Source organism: Stegodyphus dumicola, chromosome X1 (genome assembly GCF_044657685.1).
Source record: "Stegodyphus dumicola isolate Sdum_Otavi_A_Nest chromosome X1, ASM4465768v1".
Classification (NCBI taxonomy): domain Eukaryota; kingdom Metazoa; phylum Arthropoda; class Arachnida; order Araneae; family Eresidae; genus Stegodyphus; species Stegodyphus dumicola.
The window spans coordinates 160,888,413-160,910,873 of record NC_140780.1 but is presented as its reverse complement, the minus strand read 5'-3'; the positions used below and the strand labels follow the sequence as shown (position 1 = coordinate 160,910,873).

Below are 22,461 nucleotides of genomic sequence, written 5' to 3'. Positions count from 1 at the left end.
AAGATAAGGATAGTGCTGACAGATTAACTTCCAATCCGCCGCGTGAAATTGATAAACAGATTTCGGATTTCAAAACATACTTTCGCTTTGTAGATACAAATTACATATTATTAAATATATATCGAAAATTCTATTTGACATAATCTTTCTAATCTATCATAATCTAATAATGACGTTTCTGCCCTCCCTCTGCCGCAGAGCAGCGTGAAATTGATAAACAGATTTCGGATTTCAAACATACTTTCGCTTTGTAGTAAATATATATAGGAAATTCTATTTGACATAATCGAAAGTTCAAGCTTACTTTTATAAAATTGCTCTAACAGTCTGCAAAAAATAATAAGCCGGATCCAATTCGAAGATTAAGGAACAACGCAATCCGAAACATTAACTGAATTAGATAACTTTAGCTTAGCGTATAACTCCGTTACACATTAAACACGCATGCGCACAAACATATTCGCAGCCGTAAGGGTCTTACGCGCTCTCGTAAACGCCTGTGCGCATGCGTGAACGCAACGCATGCGCAGAAAGTTTGTAGTTTTGAGGTCCGGATTATAGATCATTCCGGATTACGGGTGTCCGAATTAACGACTTTTGACTGTAATAACTTAAAACTGAATAGAAAGCTAAACTTTACAGAACATGTAGTGTTCCCTAAAAATGTTTATAATGTATAAAAGTGCTCAGCAGCAGTTTTTCTTTTTACTAAAAAGGTAACTACAGGCTTTATTACCTCACATGTTGATCTCAGATGTATACATCCCAACAGCAAAATTTATAAAAATATGTTAAGAAATGTTATGAAAATCATTTCATTACTAGGGGAGGTGAAACAGCTTTTCAAATACAAAATCTGGCTTTTCATACAACTCCCATACAGCAAAAAGTTCAATTTAGTGAAATAGTTATTCATTATGCACAAATAAATTAAATGAAAATGCTCTTAAGTAGATGAAAGAATTTTTATGTTCAGAATTCAGTGACACTGAAGCAATTATTTTTTCAGAACCAGATCCAAAGTGAATAGTTAGTTAGCTAGTGCTTTCTCACCCAACAGCACCACTCAGAAAAACTACCTAGTTCAGTTTTGTGGTTAATTGACTTAAATGAAAGAAACATCCCCATCAGCTTACAAAAAAATTGATGGACTTTCTGCAGAAAAAGTTGTTAAATTCATTTTCTGACCTCTTTCCAAATTTAGCATGCAAAGAAAGAAATGCAATGTTTTGCATTTAAGCACAAACAATGTTAATAAATGTTTTTATTCTACATAAACTATATCTAAATTGTTTGTTGTCTCCCCCTCCCGAAGAGCTGAAATTGTTCTAATAAAATTCTCTAACTTGTTTTGAGAAACTGTGTAATTGGAAGCATGTATCTGGGATCAATAGTCAAAGAAGTAAAATCTGTAGGTATCTTTTTCAAACACCTTCTTTTCAGTTTTTCATGAATGCAATTTAATTTTATTGCAGATATACATTTTTGTTACTTTGAAGCAGGTGCTTCAGAATCATACTGACATTCCCTCTTTTATGATCAGAATGCGCACAGAAGGAAATAGGGGATTTTAGCAAATTAGAAGATCTGACTATCTTTGAAAGCAATCGTTACCATGGTAAGCCCAGAAGGAAGGAAATAACCTTGACATGAGTGTTCTAAAGATTATAGCTGTGCCGATAACTTACTTTCAAAGAATTCCTATATGTAATGGCTACAACTAATGTGTAATACATGCAAGAACAAAAGTATATAACAAAATTAAATTTTGATCTATGAAAAATAATATATTTAAATATTATTACTGTGCAACTTTTTTTGCCATAAAACGGCATCACTACCTCAGTACCAAAAGCATGCCTTTAGCTTGATTATTCAAGGTGTCATGTCAGGGCTGCAATGGAGCCAAGATTAAGAGGGTTCTAACAGCAGCAATGAACTTCAACCTCTGCCCATAGCACTACCCATCTCGACATCTACCCTAACAGTACTTCGTAAGAGCAATTTGCTGTTGCTTGCAAATTAAAATGACAATAGTGTACAACAATGAAACACAGCCAATGGTCTATCCCTGTAACAGCATAATAAATGATTGACAGATTATTTAAAGACAGATAATAGGGGGACCGGAAAGTAATGTTGCTTTCTTACATTAAATTCAAACGAATACATTTTAAACAAGTTTTTATTTTTAATCAATAATCACCCTCATCATCAACAACTCAACAACTTTTTGCCATCTAATGTGCAAATTTTCAATCTCGGACCGATAAAAATCAATTGGTTTTTGAGTAAAATATATCGAGAGGACATTTTGGACATCATCCAAATTTTCAAATTTTTTGCCACTAAGAAAATGTTGTATGTATCCAAATAAATTGAAATCCAATGATGCGATAGCAGCCGAGTATGGTGGGTGAGTATGGCAGTACCTCCCACCCCAATTCATTAATTTTTTCCAGTGTTCGTCTTGCACAGTGTGGTCTTGCATTGTCGTGTTGCAGAATGACGCCTTTCTGTTGACAATTGATATTTTTTGATTAAAGATTGGTTCACAATAAAAGTCTAATTATCCAGGTTTCAGCAATTCAAAATGAACAATTCCGCAAATACTCCATCAAACACCCAGAAGCGCCTGTTCGGGATGTAAACCCTTTGTAACCCCTATTAAAACTGCCTTTTGAGTTTTGGATTATCATATAGGACTTATTTTTTTTGTTGTTACTAATCAAATGATCAAAAAACGGTTCTGTATGGTGCCATTGAAGTTACGTTACATGTGATGGATAGGTTAGCTTTGTTCTTTTCGGACAGATTATGGGGAACTCAGACACCTGCTTTGCTTATTTTTCCATTCTGCTTTAAATGTTCTTGGATGGTCGACCAAGGTTGGTTAAGAGTGTTTGACATGGATTTGCTTCCACTTCTGCCCTTAGCATATTGTTGTTGACATGCGCAGAAACGACATTACTTTCTGGTCCCCCCTATTACAAATTTGATACATTCAATACAGACAAAAATATGACTCTAGTAAATAGATAAAAAAATTAAATTTTCAGTTACAAAGAAACAGTAGATACAATATTACACAAAAATCTGTTTCAGTTACAAATAATAAGAATGTTTGAACATTGTTTACTCAAAATATATAATGAAGACACCATTCTTCACTTTTATTACTTAAAAATGTTAAAATAAATAAGAATTTCTAGGCTAACTTCTGTTTATCGTTTTAAAATTTAAAAATAGGAATATCATGAAAGAAACTTAAATCAACTCAATTTTATTTACCTAAGTATTTTCAAATAAATTTTACTTTCTACAGATATCAATATACCTGGTCAAAACACGCTGTTGGAAAATATAGCTTATTTTTTTGCATCATCTCTCCTCCTTGAAATGTTTATTTAGGTTTGTCCTTATTTTAATGTAATATAGTAGTTACTTCTACTTCTTTTTCTTGCTGCCACTGTTTGTATTGAGAACGGACTGTTTCAACCTAATTGAGATGCAAAAAACGAAACATGATTTACGTCATCTGAAAAGCCGATTCGTGCCGATAGCTGATTGGTTGCCGTGAGATGACGTCATTCCTACTTCTGCTATAAGTATCTCGCGTAGCTCTGGCTCAACCCTTCTAGTTCCTGGTTTCCTGGCAAGTGAGTGAGCGGTTTCCAGCCCCTTCAAAAGGATGCATGCAGTCCGGTGAAAAAATGCCTTGATTCCGGTTTGCGAGATGATGGTTCCAGATTAAAGTTCTTCGGTTCCAGAGGCTATCCTGTGAGTGACTGCCGTGGGCGGCATCCATGTTTCTTCAATGAAGGCGGAATTAAAAATACGTGAGCGGCGACGACTCCTTGTGCAAACGGAGTTAGGCCGGTTTTAAGTGTTTTCACATTTAAATTTTTCAGGTGTTTTTCTTGACCATTGATTATGGACTTATTGAATGGGTAGCCAGCTTTATTTTTAGGCCACATAGTCACTGTTTAGGACATTTTTTTTGTTTGTATAGAATGCCAGTGTTTTGGAGACCAGGTAAAAATATTTGATGAATGATGATTATATTATATTTTTCCTAATACTCTAATACTGTTGACATTTAATTTTGTGTTTTTATTCTTTATTATATTGTTAATAAATTGGTTAAGTTCAAAATCTTTTATTGTCTTCAATGTCTGCACAACATATCTCAGGGAGCTTTCATTGCTACTACTGCTAAATATTTAATTTCTTTAAAATTTAAACTTTGCTTTAGCATCATTTTGGTTATGGGCCACCAGCTCCTGAGTTATTTTAGTGCAGACTTTTGAAGTTTAAAGTTAATTTAGGACTTAAGAGATTGGGGGGCTATTTTTGTTAAAATTCAAATATGGCTACTGTTAGTGTCATGCACAATATTGCTAAACTTGATGCATGTAATTATTTTACATGGTCCAAAGATATGAAGTTTGTCTTGAATGAAAAAAAATGCATGGCTTTTGGTCAAGGGTATTGAAAAATGTCCTGATTTAGATGATGTTAAGGGTATTGCAAAAGAAATTATTGCCGACTTTCAAAATAGAAGTCGATTGGCATTATCGTTAATTTATATGAATGTAAGCCCTGAATATAGAAACTTGATATGTGAAATTGATGACCCGGTAGTGGCATGGAACACGCTTGCCAAATATTTCCAGCCAGATTATCGGTCAAGACATATGTCCCTGTTTTCAGAGTTCTTAAATTGCAAAATCAAGCCAAATGAAAGTATTAGTTTCTTTTCTTCTAGATTAAAACGCGTAACTGAACAGTTAGCTGATATTAATCAGGCTGTAAGAGACGTATATATATGTTTCCAGTTTCTTAGGTTCCTTCCAGATAAATTTGATCAAGTAGTTCAGAATATTTTGAGGTGGCCAGATGAAAAGTTCATTTTTAAAAATGTTGAACTTGAAATTCTAGCAGAGGAAACGCGTCTTAATTTAAGAGAGATAGATAGGGAAAACTCCAATAAGACTATAGAAGTTCAAAGTACTCACTGTAAACCCAAATTTAAGCAGATTAAAGGGCTCAAGTGTTATAAATGTGGCCGTCCAGGTTATATTAAAAAATATTGTAGAATGAGAGGTAATTTTTCCAGATCACCCTCACCTGCTTCTTCTGTTTCCTCAGCTGTATCTAGTAGTAATAAAACATCTTCTAAGTGTAAGAATAAACCCAAGTTGAGTAAAAGTAATAATTCCCATGCACAGTCCCATTTTATAGCTCAAGCCAATGTTAACAATTTGGAAGAAAATGATGATAGTTGGATTTTTGATACGGCTGCATCTCATCATTTTTGTAAAACTCGAGAATTGTTTGATACTTTTTCTCCTGTGAAAAATGAGAATATGCTAGTAGCTATTGATGGGGTAACTTTTCCAATTCATGGGAAGGGTACTGTTAAAATGAAATTTGGGGATACGGTTATTTTGCTTAAAGATGTGTTATATTCACCTGAACTGAGACGAAATTTAATATCTGGACCTAGGGTGGATATCAATGGAGCAAGATTTTTTTGGTAAAAATGGGCAAATTAAAGTTACTGATGATGAGAATTCAACTTTGTACAAGGCTAAGTTGATAGGAAGTAACTATCATGTGTTCCCGAAAATAATCAAAAAGGGGGGCAAATCTGTAAAATTTGAGGCATCCACAGTTCAGCATAATAATAGTGAATTATGGCATGGTCGGTTTTGTCATATAAATTATGATACTATTGTCAGGACTAGGAAGAGACATTCAGTTCGAGGTCTTCCTGTGTTAAAGCACTCACCTAATTTGTTTTGTGAACATTGCCAAATCAATAAGCAAAGACGAATCTCCTATAGACCCTTAGAAGGTATTCAAGTAAAGAGACCGCTTGAAAGGGTTTTCTCTGATGTATGGGGACCTATTAACATTCCAGGTAGGAATGGTGAATGTTATTTCGTTTCCTTTATTGACGAATATTCTCGTTATGTGGTAGTATACCCCATTGTGGAGAAAAGTCAGGTGTTTGAAGTATTTGAAAGGCATATAGCACGTGCGGAAAGATCTTTGAACCTTAGATTGAAATACTTTAGGACTGACAATGGGCGAGAATATGATAATGATCAATCAGGTCATATTGTAATAAAAATGGTGTAAAGCACGAATTTACAGATGTATATACTCCAGAACAAAATGGAGTTTGTGAGAGATTTAATCAGACAGCTCTCAATAATGTACGTGCAATCTTACACGATAGTGGAATGAGTTCCGAATTTTGGTCAGATGCAGTAATGTATTTTGCATATTCATTTAATAGAACTTGTCATAAGGGCCAAGACAGAACTCCATTTGAATTATACACTAAGCGGAAACCATCAGTACGTCATCTTAAGGCATTTGGAATGATTGCCTATGTGGGAATTCCAAAGGCTAAAAGAAATTCTAAACTTGATCCAAAGGCAACAAAGGGCCGATTGATTGGGTACAGTGTACGAACAAAAGGGTACAAGATTTGGTTGGAAAATGAGCAAAAGGTAGTAGAAACCCTAAATGCTACTTTTAAAGAGTCGATTGGAATGCAGAAAAGTGGCAGTGGAGCTGCACTGGGCACCCTTCCTGATTTGGAATCTGAAGAAAGGGTAGAGTTCCAATCCACTGATACTCCAGTTGGCTATTTTCCTGAAATAGAGGAAAGAACCGATACCAATGTTCCTTCTTCTACAATTGGCACTGACACTCAATCTACATTGAGACAAGTAACTTGGCTTCGTAAACCTGTTCCAAGGCCAGACGGCACTCGTACGGATGTGTATTATTTTGAGAGGGGGTCTAATCAAAGACTACGATCACCAAATGATGTAGAAAGGTATTGCACTGAACATAATATTCAGTATGATCCTACCTTTTTTGATTTCAAGGGAAGCAATACTTATAGTGGTGAAATCGACCCAACTGGTACTCCTTCAACGTTGTATTCCCGAGATAGCTGACTAGATGTTTCAATTCCAAACACTTATAACCAGGCAATGAAATCTGCAGAAAAGCTTAAATGGATAGAGGCAATGGAAGAGGAAATGGCCAACATGCGAAAGCATAAGGTATGGCATCTTGTTCCACTTCCTAAAGACAAGACTCCACTAGGTTGCAGGTGGATTTTCAACATTAAACGTGACGAATTTGGAAACATTGTTCGTTTTAAAGCTCGTTTATCGGCAAATTAAATACTCAGGGTTATCGGCAAATTAAATACGATACCTATGATGAAACCTACTCTCCTGTAGTCAACTTTTCAGTAATAAGGCTCTTTTTCTCCCTTTTAGTTGCACACCTTGGATGGGCAAATATACAATGTGAGGTGAAAAGTGCCTATCTCTATGCTCCTTTATCAGAGGAAATTTACATGTCCCAACCTCAGGGTTTTGTGGAGCAAGATAAAGAAACTTTTGTGTGTCGCTTAGATAGAGCCTTGTATGGTTTGCATCAGAGTGGCCGATTATGGTACTACGAGTTGGATAGAACACTATGTAACCTAGGGTTCATCAAGTTTGAGTGGTGTAATTGTGTCTATCGTTTTAAAGATTTTGTCATTCTGTTGGTTTATGTTGATGATATAGTTGTGTTTGGGAAAAGTGAAGTTCAGGCCAAAAGGATATTAAAAGTCCTGAGTTCACATTTTGATTTGAAAATTTTAGGTAAAACAAGAAAGCTTCTGGGTGTGGAGTTTGAATATGAGAAAAATAGTGTTTTAATTCATCAGCAATTATATATAGAAGACATAGTTGATCGATTTAAGTCTTTTAAAATACAAATTACTTCCCTTCCAATAGTTAAAGGTGTGAAATACTCAAAGTCTCAAAGTCCCAGTACACAAGAAGAAACGACTGAAATGATGAATTATCCTTATAGAAATGTTTTGGGATGTCTCTCGTTTCTTTGCAATCGTACTCGTCCGGATATAGCTTATGCTGCTAATATATTTTCTCAGTTCCAAAGCAATCCTGGTAAGTTTCACTGGGAAGGATTACTTAAACTGTTAGGGTACGTTTCCAATACCAGACAGCACAAACTCAAACTGGTATGCAAGGAACTGAAGCTCAATATATATTCAGATTCGGATTTTGCTTCAAGCAGGGATGATATGGTGTCTATTGGTGGACAAATAGCTTTGTTGGGAGAATCCCCTGTATCTTGGCGTACATTTAAAGAAAGGGGAGTGAGTTTATCTACTATGGAGGCTGAATTTATCTCCATGACTGAACCAGCAAAAGAATTAGTTTGGTTTAAAAACATTTTGGATGAATGCATTCAGTTTAAAATTGCAAGTAACTATGTTTCGAGGCCAATATTGTTTGCTGATAATATGGCTGCTATATGTTTTACAAAATCACCCATTGAAAACTCGAGGACAAAACATATAGATGTGAAACTATTTTTCATTTGTGATCTATTGAACAGGGAAATTTTTGATTTAAAATATGTCCCAAGTAAAGATAATCTGGCTGATCCCATGACAAAACCGCTGACTAAGCATAACCTGGTAAGATTTTATGGAACAATTTTCTTATGAAATTTGTTTTTGTGTGTATTTAAATTAAGAGTTTTGTTTATTTGAAACTAATATGTTATAAGTCATATTATGATGGATATTAGGTAAATGTAAAATTGTATAGTGTAGAATGTTGTATGAGTGACCAGGGCCCTGGGTAAATGTATTGAGTGTGTGATCATATATATGTCTTTGTATTGTTCTGTAACATGTTGGACTTTCTTGCTACGGTACAATTTTTGAATAATGGGATAAGATTTTCCCAAAGAAAAATTTTTCTTAAAAATTTCTGAATGAAATTGTGATATTTATTTATTCTTGTTTTGAATTATGTAAAGATACTGGCATTCGGTTTTTATTTCAGGTCGGAGATGATGATGTGGGGGCATTTGTTGGAAAATATAGCTTATTTTTTTGCATCATCTCTCCTCCTTGAAATGTTTATTTAGGTTAGTCCTTATTTTAATGCAATATAGTAGTTACTTCTACTTCTTTTTCTTGCTGCCACTGTTTGTATTGAGAACGGACTGTTTCAACCTAATTGAGATGCAAAAACGAAACATGATTTACGTCATCTGAAAAGCCTATTCGTGTCGATAGCTGATTGGTTGCCGTGAGATGACGTCATTCCTACTTCTGCTATAAGTATCTCGCGTCGCTCTGGCTCAACCTTTCTAGTTCCTGGTTTCCCGGCAAGTGAGTGAGCGGTTTCCAGCCCCTTCAAAAGGATGCATGCAGTCCGGTGAAAAAATGCCTTGATTCCGGTTTGCGAGATGATGGTTCCAGATTAAAGTTCTTCGGTTCCAGAGGCTATCCTATGAGTGACTGCCGTGGGCGGCATCCATGTTTCTTCAATGAAGGCGGAATTAAAAATACGTGAGCGGCGACGACTCCTTGTGCAAACGGAGTTAGGCCGGTTTTAAGTGTTTTCACATTTAAATTTTTCAGGTGTTTTTCTTGACCACTGATTATGGACTTATTGAATGGGTAGCCAGCTTTATTTTTAGGCCGCATAGTCACTGTTTAGGACATTTTTTTTTTTGTTTGTATAGAATGCCAGTGTTTTGGAGACCAGGTAAAAATATTTGATGAATGATGATTATATTATATTTTTCCTAATACTCTAATACTGTTGACATTTATTTTTGTGTTTTTATTCTTTATTATATAGTTAATAAATTGGTTAAGTTCAAAATCTTTTATTGTCTTCAATGTCTGCACAACATATCTCAGGGAGCTTTCATTGCTACTACTGCTAAATGTTTAATTTCTTTAAACTTTAAACTTTGCTTTAGCAACACACGCATGTGAGTTTTTTAATGTAAAATTTTTCTATTAAATATCTGAATTTTGACATCTCATTAGCTTTATGCTATTTTTACAATTTAAATGAACAAAAATTTTGATGACTTCAGAGTAAAATTTTTAACTTGTACCTAATTAGTAACTATTTAAAAAATATATTGATACAATTTTCAAGTTATTGTTTTTAAAGTTGTTTTAGTGCTTTCTGATTATCCATACAGCCCACCGAAAAGTTTTGGACTTTGGGGAACTTGGTGACTAATTTTTCGTCAAGTTTATGTGCAAAAAGTAACAATCAATTTCAAAATATCAGCATGCTGAGAATTCCATGCAATCAAACAATAAAATTTTAAAAAACCCAGAACATTGGTAATAAGACATGTTCCTTTTCCAATAAATTATTTTTTGTGCAGCTGTTCTTCCCATGTACACAGCGATATCCTTTCGCTAAAACAAAAAAAAAAAAAAAGGGGGGGGGAGAACTGCACGAACTGAAATCTGTATCTGTATAACTTCTGCTTTGCCCATTAGTCAAAACAGACATGTGCCACACATATACCTGGGTTGCCACATTAAAACATTTTGGGGGCATTGTGGGCCGCCACATAAAATTATTTTTGGAAACATATTGCTTTACCACCTGAATCCCTTTTTTGGTGGGGACTGCAGACAATCCAAAAAAAGAATTATTTTATAATCTTTAAGTTTTTACTAGCTCTGTTTGAGTTAAGTATGGAAGAAAATGAGTTTAATCATATTCACAAAATTAAAGTGCATTTTACCAGTTTTTCAACATGACATATTCATAAACGCTTTATCAAAGAAAAAGGATGCAAAATAATTCTAATTACTTTCTGACTGTGATAAATTAGAATTCTGAATTAATTCTGGAGAAATTAGACCAGTACTGCTTTGTTGAGATGGGGAAGGTTCAGTGACATCAATGGCAGATAGTTCTGGTACATAAGGTTTCGGCTCAGATACATCTCCTAAATAAAATGCAACAAAAATATAGTTTATGCCATAATATATATTATTCAATATATATTATTAAAATACCATTCAAAAAGAAATAGAAAAATACGGAAAAAGTTTATAAAGTTTACAATAATACTATTTACGTCCAGAGTCTCTTATTCACTATATAAGGATCATGATGACAAATAAGGAGGATATTAGTTTTTATTTCATTTTCAGAAACATAATGTGAATGCTATCACATAAGTCAAATTTTAACAATAAACAAATTATTTGAAAGAATTTGAATGAAAGCCATTAACTAATTCCCAAAGCATTTTTTTCTCAATAGAACAGAATTATGAAACGTTCAGATCGTAGCAGAATCAAATGTGTGATTAAATTCACATAAATCATGCATTTGAACAATACATACAATTTGAAAAAAAAACCTTATTTATTTAAAAAAAAATCATCACAGCATTGTTTTAAATGCTATAACAGGGTTCGTACATATTTCTGCACATGAAAATTAAGTACTTTTAAGGACCATTAATGGAAAAAATTAAGGACCTATGAGCAAATGGGAACTGAATAAACTCAATTAAAAATATTATCTATGCCTGAATTTCACTTTTGTAATACCATCCTAAAAATAAAATAGATCCCTATGTAGTATGCATTATTACTAAACATGAATTAATTAACATAATAAGTTTGAGAATAAAATAAACTTTATGCAATTTATCAAGTAGCATTAAATATTTTACACTACTAAAAATGTGGACTAGTGGTCAAGTGACATTTATGTTTTACTAACAGTTAGCTTTATGTTGATTTTTTTTTTTTTTTTTTTTTTTTTTTTATGTCTCATTTTGTCACATACTTGGTCAGTCTAGAGGTAAATAGCACGTAGATTTTATGTCAAACAGCATAAGTTAAAATAAGAAGTAAGATCATAATCAGCATGATTCATAACAAAAGACTGAATGTTGTCACCGCTGCTGCTTGTCTAGAGAAAGACCTGCTGCTTCGAACAAACCTGAAAGGCCTGATGTAGGCACAGTTGGCAAGCGTCGAAAGTCAGTCAGGCTCTTTTTGATGCAGTTTAGTGTTGTAGCTTCGTGCAGTTCCAGGGGTTGTAACCCAGTTAATATACTTTAAGGTTCCAATAAGCCATTAAAGCACCAGAGATGATAAGTTGTTTTGTATTATTTTAAGTCCCACTAGATGCAAAAAATCAGTTTTACTTGAATTTTTACATTTTTGTATTTTGTCTTGTGACCAGAGTATTAATGAAAGGCACTAACTCGCTTTAATATGTAGAGATAATTTTTAATGGTAAACATTTAGTTACGTCATTATGGATTTACATGGCCACTATTAAATTTTATTTTTTAACAATATTTGTTAAAAAAGCCCTATTAAAATCAAAATCTAATAAAATTTCACAGTTTAAAATACATATCATTTATGACATTGATTCTTAAATGATATTAGGATAATTACACATTAAATCTATAAAACATTTATGTTTTGTAACAAGACTCAACAAAATATTTATCTGTCATTTTAATTTGAAGTGTTTCCAGACATTTTGGCTAGTTTATATCGATTTCCTTCTCTTTAAGCATGTTTTCTAACAACTAGAGATTTGTCTCAATATGCAAACTCGATCTGGTAAAAGTTAAATAGTCCAAAACCCCCGACAGACGTGAAGCATATTATCACTATGTCTGAAAGTAACTACAATATCAGACAAAGGTTTAAATAAGCCTCTTATTTAAAAAGAACTTAAAACATAAAGGCATGTTCTGTTGCTAACAAAATCAATTACAGCTCACTGTGATGTAATTAAACAAGAACAGTCAATTTTAAACTAAAAATGTGGATTAGTGGTCAAAGATTATACAATTCAATTTTAATTTAATCTGGCTCAATAGAAAGTAAAGGCTGTAATCATAAACAATTGGGTAATTTATATAATAATAACTGCACATATCTTTGAAGAATAATTTTCTTTATGTATTATTTTTGAAAGTAACTACAGTTTCAGACAAAGTTTTAAATAAGCCTCTTATTTAAAAAGAACTTAAAACATAAGGACATGTTCTAATGATAACAAAATCAATTACAGCTCACTGTGATGTAATTAAACAAGAACAGTCAAATTCAAACTAAAAATGTGGACTAGTGGTCAAAGATTATACAATTTAATTTTAATTTAATCTGGCTCAATAGAAATGGGAAATCATAGTAAAGGCTGAAATCATAAATAATTGGATAATTTACATAATAACTGCATATATGTTTGAAAAATAATTTTCTTTACATATTCAGTTTCTTTCTTCAACAACACATTTTCTTTTCATTTTCTAATGTTGGGATTTAATTAAGGATTTCTGTTATTTTAAAAAACACTAAATGCATTTAGAATGTACAGAAAAAGCAGCTAATTTTATTTCTTTAGTAATATGAATATTCAGAAGAAATATGAAATATATATGGTAAAGGTCAGTTACAGAGCTGATGTGGCAGAATTTTTAGAATTGAATGACACACCGAAAATCTAGAAATGGCAAAACTTTTAGAATTTAGAGCTTTCATTGGAAGCATTTAGAAAGGCACTAGCCAACAGAATTTAGGATCCACAGAGATTGAATCAGGTGGGAAAATGTCTAGTGTATGGTGCCATTAAGACAGATTAATCTTTTAAATTGTAAGTTTTCAATTTCTTTATTAATAAAAAAATCCTTTTCTATAATGCCTTCCCATGTGATAAGATTATAAGCATTTTTGATATTTTCCATGCTTGTATCTAGTGAAAAGTAGATAAAATAAAGGGAAGATAAACACGTTAAGAAAAAGATTTTAGTATCAGGAGTAAAACATTCAAATATTATGTTTTCATTGTTCTTCCAGTCGTTCTCCAATAAGAAATTCATCACAAACGTTCTGTAAAATACATCCATTACATGTTAATAGCATGGAGATATTTTTCATTTTGTCACATATTTCTGCAATCTTCTAGAATCGTGGGTCTATAAATCTTGCCTTCAAATCCTTTTAAACTTTCCAAGCTGTAATGTCTAAAATCCAAAAGAAAAATTTTCTCTACAATTCTGTAATGGCAAAAAGTCAGAAAAATTTTAGAAAAAAAAAAAAAAAAAAAAAAATCGGGAAAAGTGTAAAATTAATTTTATAGAGAAAACTGATAGATATTGTGAGAATTCTGAATATTCTGAGACAACTACATGAGAAAAACTCTTACTATGAAAATACTTAAAAAGAAGACATTTTAAATTAATTTCATAGCTAATTTTGTTTCTGCTAAGAACTGTTTTGAAAATTGTGCTTTATAGCATTATACCTTGTTTATTTTTCAAATTCAAAATATTGTACAATGAAACTTGCCAAAATGAAACTTTATGACAGTGAAAAATAAAAATGTTGTATTTTAAAGTTATAATATATTATCGTTATTTTAATGACATTTATCAACGTTATGATATTTTTAAAAAAAATTGTCGAAAAATTCTCAGATCTCGGAATTAAAAATTTTCTATAGAAACTGATCTTAAAATCGCCGAAATGTTGATAAGTTGCCAAATTTAGAACCGTTTAGTAAAAGAATTCGCATCCCCAAAAGTGAAAAGTTGTTTAAAGGCCTTTTATTAGAAAAAAATGGATTTCGCTATGCTTATGTTTCACTTCTTGCTTAGAACCTCGAGTATCCCATCATTTATATTAGAAATAGAAACAAATTATAACCCATGAATCCATTCAAAAGGTACCCATATATGTCAGGGACTCGCCAAAAATAATCCTCCAAAATGCTATTTCACACTCAAAATGGCAGTCAAAAAAAAAAAAAAAAAAAAAAGACAGAAATTTCAGATGATTAAAATTAAGGACCTTCTGCTGATTTTGGCCCAAATTAAGGACTTTTAAGGACCAAAAATCGATTCCCAAAAAATCTAAGGACTTTTAAGGACTCTTAAGGATTGTACGAACTCTGTATAAAGATCTTACTATCGAGATTTTACCAGAAACATAAAATATTTTTTAAATAATTTTACTTATATCCAAAGTGTACTATTATCCAGATTAGAAATATACCATCATAATCAAAATGCAAGATATTAGTTTTCAGTATCACAATGTGCATGATTAGATTTATATAAACAAAATTTTAATACTGAAAACATTATTTTAAAGGTCTTAATGTCATTACTTAATTTCCAAAACATTTTCTTCACCACAGCAGAAACCATGAAATACTCAGATTATACCAGAATCAAATTTGAAATAAAATTTAGAGAAATCATGATGAGAATTCTATTTGCATACAAAGAATACTATTAGAAATAAACAAGCACACAATTTTGTTTTACTTCACTCTCTGAAACACCGTGTAAATAAATTCCTATTAACAAACGTTTTAATATATAAATATACAACTTTGAGAGATTTTAATAGTGTAAACATATAACAAGAGCACTATTTTCAACAGTGAAAAGAGTTTAAAACATTTCGATTATACCACAATTATATGTGTGATTATGTTTACATTAACCTAATAATTTAAAATTAGATATATACTTTTGAAAAAGATTCTTATGACTTGACAAATAACCCTTGTAACTATTTTTATTGCTGCTAAGGTTGTAAAATACCCAGATTTTATTTTAAAACATTTTTTTAAAATTTAAATTATGGTTTCACAAGATAAATAATGCAACTATAAAATAATTCTTAATCAATTAAGTGTTACACAATAGAAATATTTAAATTACTTTCACAAGCTTAACAGATTAATCACACCACCTTTATGTTCCTGTTTATAGAAAGAGCGTACAATGAAAAATATTGAAATTTTCATTTATAATATAATAAATTACGTTGAATTAGCACCACTTTAAACCTGCAAGCAATCCAAATGCTTACTTTATGAACTTAGTGTAAGAAGCTACGATTTTACATATACAGTCAAAAGTCATTAATCCGGACTCGTCGGGACTTCGGCGATTCCGGATTATCGATCATCAGTTTAAATCTGGTAAGATGACATGCAGAAATTCTAAAATTAAAAATATGAAAAAGTAATTTATAAAATAATGAGCAATTATGATCTAAAGGGTATCAAAATTTACAAAAAAAGAAGCTTAATATTTATTTGTTTACTTTATTACACATTTCTTTCAACGCGCGCATGCATAAAGCATACCTTACGCATAGCCGAAATTAGAAAATTGCAACCAGAAAACTATTTGATTTGTATTTGTGATATTTATAATGACGAGGAATTTGATTTAAATCATATCAAAGACGAAGTACACCGAGATTAAATACTACATTTAGTAAGGAATTATAAGCCGAATAAAATAAAAACATTTGCCCTGAAGATAATGATAGTGCTAACAGATCAACTTCCAGTTCATTGCGCGCCGTGACGGTCCCCCCCCCCCGCAGAGCAGCGTGAAATTGATAAACAGATTTCGGAATGGTTAGATAAACAAAGGATATGCCTTTATTCATTTTTTGTAGCAATTTGTTTTTTGTTTGATGGACATCGAAACATACTTTCGTTTTCTAGATCTTTTGGGAGCTCCAGCATCGGAAATTCTATTTGACATAATCGAAAGTTCAAGCTTACTTTTATAAAATTGCTCTAACAGTCTGCAAAAAATAATAATACGGATCCAAATTCAAAGATTAAGGAACAACGCAATTTGCAACATTAACTGAATTAGATAATTTTAGCTTAGCTTATACCGTCCGTTATACATTAAACGCACGTTCGGAAACATATTTTGTGCATGCGCACACGCATATTCGCAGCCGTAAAGGTCTTACGCGCATGCGTCAACGCGACGCACGTGCAGAAAGTTTGTAGCTTTGAGGTCCGGATTATAGATCATTCCAGATTATGGGTGTCCGAACTAACGACTTTTGACTGTAGTGCACGCCAGAATGAAAGGGCTATATGACACACTAAAAGGAACGCGAGTCATTCTATAACGTTTCAAATTGTAATTATTATCAAAGTATAAAAAACATAATACATCTCTATCAATTTCAAAGATTCCAATATGGATAAAGGCCTTTTCAACGTCTGCTGAGAATGCATGTTTGTACTGTCTGAACCGCAATATCAAGTCCAAAACAGAAGGATTCAAATTTGGGCCAGACATCAAACAATTATTCAGAGATACCCCCTTACACTTCAAAGATACCATATCGTGTTTGACGCATTCGTCCTTAGTTTTTGATAAATTTTTTTCTTACCACCGGAGAATGTGGCATGTAATACATTTTACTACCGTCACAATTTTCAATTTCGCACTTTTCAATTATTTCATTTTTTAACTGTTCGTTTATTACGCTATCATAATTCGCCTTAAGCCGTTCATCATTTTTTAGTTTATTAACCAAAGATACTAGACGTCGCTTGGCATTTTCTATATTATTACCCAGGTTTTCATGATGCGATTTCCATAACAAACGAGCTACATATCTACCATTAGTAAAATGTAATCCTTTTTCAAATTTCTTAATGACTGATTTATCATCAGGATTCTCCTTCTCCTCTAAACTCAAGTGGTCCAGAGTCCAAAACCTTCGCAAACAGTCATTAACTGAATTATGATCTTCCTTCAAGTAGTGAGAAGCACCAGTTGTAAAAATACAGGCACTAGACTTGATCACCTTCCAAAGATCCAACCAAGGACCACCCAAATATAGAAGGTATCGCATATAATTTATTACTTACTCTTTTCTTTTCGCCTGTTTCCACTTCCCAACATGAATCAGATCCTAACAATATTTTTATTTCAGCTGCTTCACCATTATCGGCTACATTTAGATTTTTTGATTTTAATATTTCTAAAATGCTTTTGGAGGGAATTTTTATGATCGCTCCAGAATTGTATCTGTAACAAGAGCTTCAAGTGTGATTGATTCATTAGGGCAATGTATACTTTTCAGGGTAATTTGAACAACATTACATTCCATTGGTCTACCTTGGATAAACCCAAAAGAATAAATATATAACCTACCTTTCCTTAAAGTCCTTAATTTTAGTTCTTTAGCCAAATCAGATCTAATAAATGACCTCTGTGATCCACCATCAATTAAGATTTTTGCTATTTGGTTTCTAGTATTATCTGTATCTGAAGCGTAAACAGTGCAAGTTTGTAAATATACACCTTTATCAGCAGTTACAGAAACAGTCTTAGAGCTAAACGACAGGGAGGCAACTGCATTCTGTTTAGAATCTGATACTGTTACTACTTTCTGCTTAACTTTGGAAATTGCTTCCACTTCAGGAACAATATTTTTACAAAATAGCTTATTACGATTTAAACCATTACACAACTCACAAAGCTGAAGTCTCATTTTACATCTGGAAGATACATGGGCAATTGCACACATGCTCTATCGGATTCAAGTCAAGTGGGAATGCTGGCCATTCCATGTGGGCGATATTCTCAGATTGAAGGCATTCCTTCACAATGTTTGCACAGTGGAGATGGCACTCCATCCATAAACAAAAATTCTGCATCCGCAGGACCCTTAAACAAACATACATGTTGTTCTACAATGATGTCCCATTAAATCTGGCCTGCCATGGTTCTCATCTGAACATGAAAATCTGTTCTGGTGCCCAGCATAATTCCACCCCAAACAAGCAATCCTGCACCACTGTAACGGTCTCATTCCATGAAGTTGTCTTGGTAATGGGTACCTGGAGTTCTCCATATGAAAGTATGATGTGAAACAGACTGCATGCTAAACCTGGACTGTCGGAAAACATCATACAAGCACACAGTGACGATGTCCATGCTGCATGTTCCCAACTCCAGGCTAACCACTGGTGACAGTGAGTTGCCATGAGCCGAATACACCTGACAGGCCTGCAAGCAATCATATAGACCAATCTGTACACAGTTTGTCTTGAAGCTGTTGTACCTATGGCTGAAGACAGCTGAAGAGGTAGGTCTGATGCTGTGCTCCATCTGCTTCTTTTGGCAGTTACTGCCAAATACCGGTCCTCATTCAGCGTGGTAACTCGATGGCGACCTGTACTTTAACATCTACTGACATTTCCATCAGTTTGGAATGGTTGTCAAAACTTAGATATAATACTTTGGGCTATTTCAAGTTTCTAAGATATTTCTATCTGAGCATGCCTACATTCCAGGAGGCCAATAATTCTACCACGTTAAAAATCTTCCACATGTGTCCTATGTGTCCAACTATGGCACTATGTGCCCAATTATGGCACTGAGCAGCTTACGAAATGCTTATGAACAATTTTACTTCTTTGCTACCTTTCCTTATATACACTTCTCTGACACTCTCGTCATTGTGACATATTATCGGCATCATCTGATGGCTTCCTGTAATTTGCATATTATTCTTGAAGATGTGTGCGATAATTCTACAGGTGAAACTTATACTTGATTTATACTTGATTATAGTTTGATTTCCGTGTGATTCTGAATTATCTTATGGGCATGAGTGTATTTTATTACTTATATTTATGCTAAAATAAAGTGCTATTTTCACTTTTTATACATAATTAATGTTTTGAGTTGTGTTTTGTTTTTTAAGTTAATTAATAAACGCTTTATCCCTCTCAACATATAAAAAATACATACAAACATATTAGCAGATAAAGTATACACATTTCCACAAATGATATATCACTAAGAAATTTGGGTTTTGCTTTCTTTGGTAGATTATGACAAAGCACATTAGGGCTATCGGCCTAAGGGAAGGGATTCTTTTGCGGAAGACTTTCTAAGCGAAACTGGCTTGTATACATATTACACATGAGGAAAACCACGAAAACGTAACAAATTTGGGTGAACAGTCTATAAATTAAAATACCCTTGCACATTCCTAAAAATGTAAAAAATTATTGCAAAAATAATTTTTACTGAGCACAATATATGCTGGTAAAAATATGAGGAAATAAAAATTACAGCCCATTATGATGCAATAACAGGCTGGGTATATACATTCTATGAAAGTCCTACCAAAACTACAAAGTTTTTTGCTGATGAATTCCAGTTCTGCTCTAAAAATAGCTTATTAGATTATAATGTATTAGATAATAAATCTATATTACATTTACAAATTTTAAAAATCATAAAGATTTAAAAAAGTAACTAGAAATAAATATTCAGTTCTATATTCATACTTACTATTCAATTCAGAAAACTAAGAAAATAATCTGTTATCATATAGCTATGATGATAAACTATATTTAACTTACTTGAAACTGCTGTTGCTCTTTTCTGTGGAGATTTGGGTATACTAACCACAGGCGGAATATCTTCAGCACTGACAGAGGCACCAGATTTTGCAGAACTGAGTAACTTTTTTAAAGTCTGAAGATTAAAGTAATTAAATTAGTAATTACGAATTGAATTTAAAGTCTAAGATAACAAGTATAACCATACTTGCTCAATGACACAAAATTATACGATGAAATTATTTTTTTCCTTTATAAATAAATTCAGAATGAAATCTACAGTTTGGCAATGATAATTTTAACAACTTACTAACTTGTTGCATGAAATTCCTAATTATGCAATTAACCTAATATTTAACTTTCCACAATACTTAGTCTATTTTAAGAAAATATTTAAGCATTTGCAAAAACATACAATCCTCAAAACTTAACAAAAAATATTTAGCCACTGTGATATGCACTACATAAAAGGAAATATGAAATGAAACATAAAACTTTTATGTTGAATAAGACTAATAAAAATTTTTTTTAAGAATTATGAAAATTTTGATTTTCGTATTTAACATTTTTAATTTAACATTAACTGTATTTCTGCTTTTCGGTTGTCATGGCATTATTATTGTTATTATTTATTAATATATCCATCTATATTACTCGTAACAATATAAAACAAAAATTTAATATAACAAAAGAGTATAACGAGATCACAGCGGTAATAAGAAAATGTCACAATAATTATAATTTCCAAGTATTCCCATTAGACTTAACACTACAAAATGTATTGTTTACTATACATATATATATATATATACACACACACACACTATTGTAGAATTAAAAAAAGAAAATCTTAAAATTATTTCTGCACTAAATGCTATTGGATAGTTCAAAATTACTTATTGTTTTAGTTTATAATTAATTAATTTTTCATAGTTCAAAATTACTTAATTTTTAGTATATACATCCACATGTGTGCATAAGATCAAAATAAGAAGAAAAATTTGTTACCAAATTAAACTTTCTTGCAATGGTCCTTTAAATTCTTTATTTTAATGGCATACATCCCCTCTTCAAGGCTCCATATTGCACCATGTTACATTGTGTTTTCCTTGCAGTAACTGCAACATCAAATCTTTTTCCCAATCGCTGCTCAGGATTAAAACGTCTGAGCTTATGAATACTACTGCAGTTATTACACATTGCTTTTTTCCTGCTTGCTCTGCCAAGGAATCTAAAATCTACACTGTGTATATAGAAATTACGAGGGGGGTTAGCACACTTAGTGCTGTACCATTTTAAGCTAAAATGTATTTCTGAATAATTGTTCCCGTTTGAAATAAAAATGATGTTTTGGCCATCAAGCCAGTTGTAATTTTTGCTCCAATCAAATCTATGCAGTAGCTTTTCTTAGCCATGACTAAAATATGAATTGGCTTCATCTTCCACAAAAACTATAACATCTCTCTCTCTCTCTCTCTCTCACACACATACATATATCACATGATCCTTGTTTTAATAAATTTGAACTTTTTTAACAAGCTGAAATTGCATGTCTGTTAAAATACTCACTATGCATTAATTATACCATTAAAATGAATATAAAACTACATAAACAGGCTTTTTCAATTTACACGTGTATTTTAAGCAATACTGAGATAAATTTACCCAACTCATAACCTAAAATATTTAATTATAGGTACTAAAATACAAATACATTTATCTTACCAAATTTGTTGGAAAACCATATAATTTAATTAATGCAAGCATTAATCAGCTGTTAATTACCATACTTCTTTGAAGACTATAAGATAAAACATTATTGTTTGGTAAAACATCAAATAGAAACATTATGACCTGGATCTTGAAGATACTGACTGAATTTACAATTAAATTCTAATACTTTATGAGTTATAAATTATCAGAGCAATATCTTACATGCTTATTCATTAGTTACCTTCAAACAAGTTTCCGGCTATTGAGAGAAAATACTTAGCCATTAGTATATATTTTAAATACCAGTAAATATCACTGCTCCCTAACTCTCATAAGCACTCATAATGATAATGCCAGAAAAACTTAACAATTGCACAGCAAATAGATTTTCAGAATCACCAGCTCCATTTAATCCTGCTAGTTTATATTTCAAAAAAAGCTTAAAAAAACAACAAAAGCAAAGATATACATCTGTTACTATTCACCTGGTGCCACAGACATTCATTTAGATTCAATAGATGTTCACTTCTAAAGCAAAAAAAGAAAATTTCCAATGGATCTCATCAGTTTCAATTTCATTGTGTGAATTTGCAAATGATATTGCCATAAGTCATACATAATTTATTCTTCAAACATGGCCATTTGCAGTAACTTCCAGAGAAGAGTTATTATAACATTTTATACATGC

The 22,461-nt window shown here is 32.3% G+C and overlaps 1 protein-coding gene across 2 annotated transcripts in view; it reads right to left on the bottom strand.

Annotated features, from left to right (window-relative positions):
• The window catches only part of l(2)gd1 (lethal (2) giant discs 1), a 200,315-nt gene that overhangs the window by 129,388 nt on the left and 48,466 nt on the right, over positions 1–22,461 (bottom strand). For both annotated transcript variants that reach the window (XM_035368889.2, XM_035368890.2), the window contains exons 5-6: positions 20,082–20,196; positions 10,693–10,830 (exon numbers count right to left, since the gene is read on the bottom strand). In XM_035368889.2, the coding sequence (XP_035224780.2) occupies positions 10,693–10,830; positions 20,082–20,196 (253 nt within the window). The remainder of the gene's footprint in view (positions 1–10,692; positions 10,831–20,081; positions 20,197–22,461) is intronic.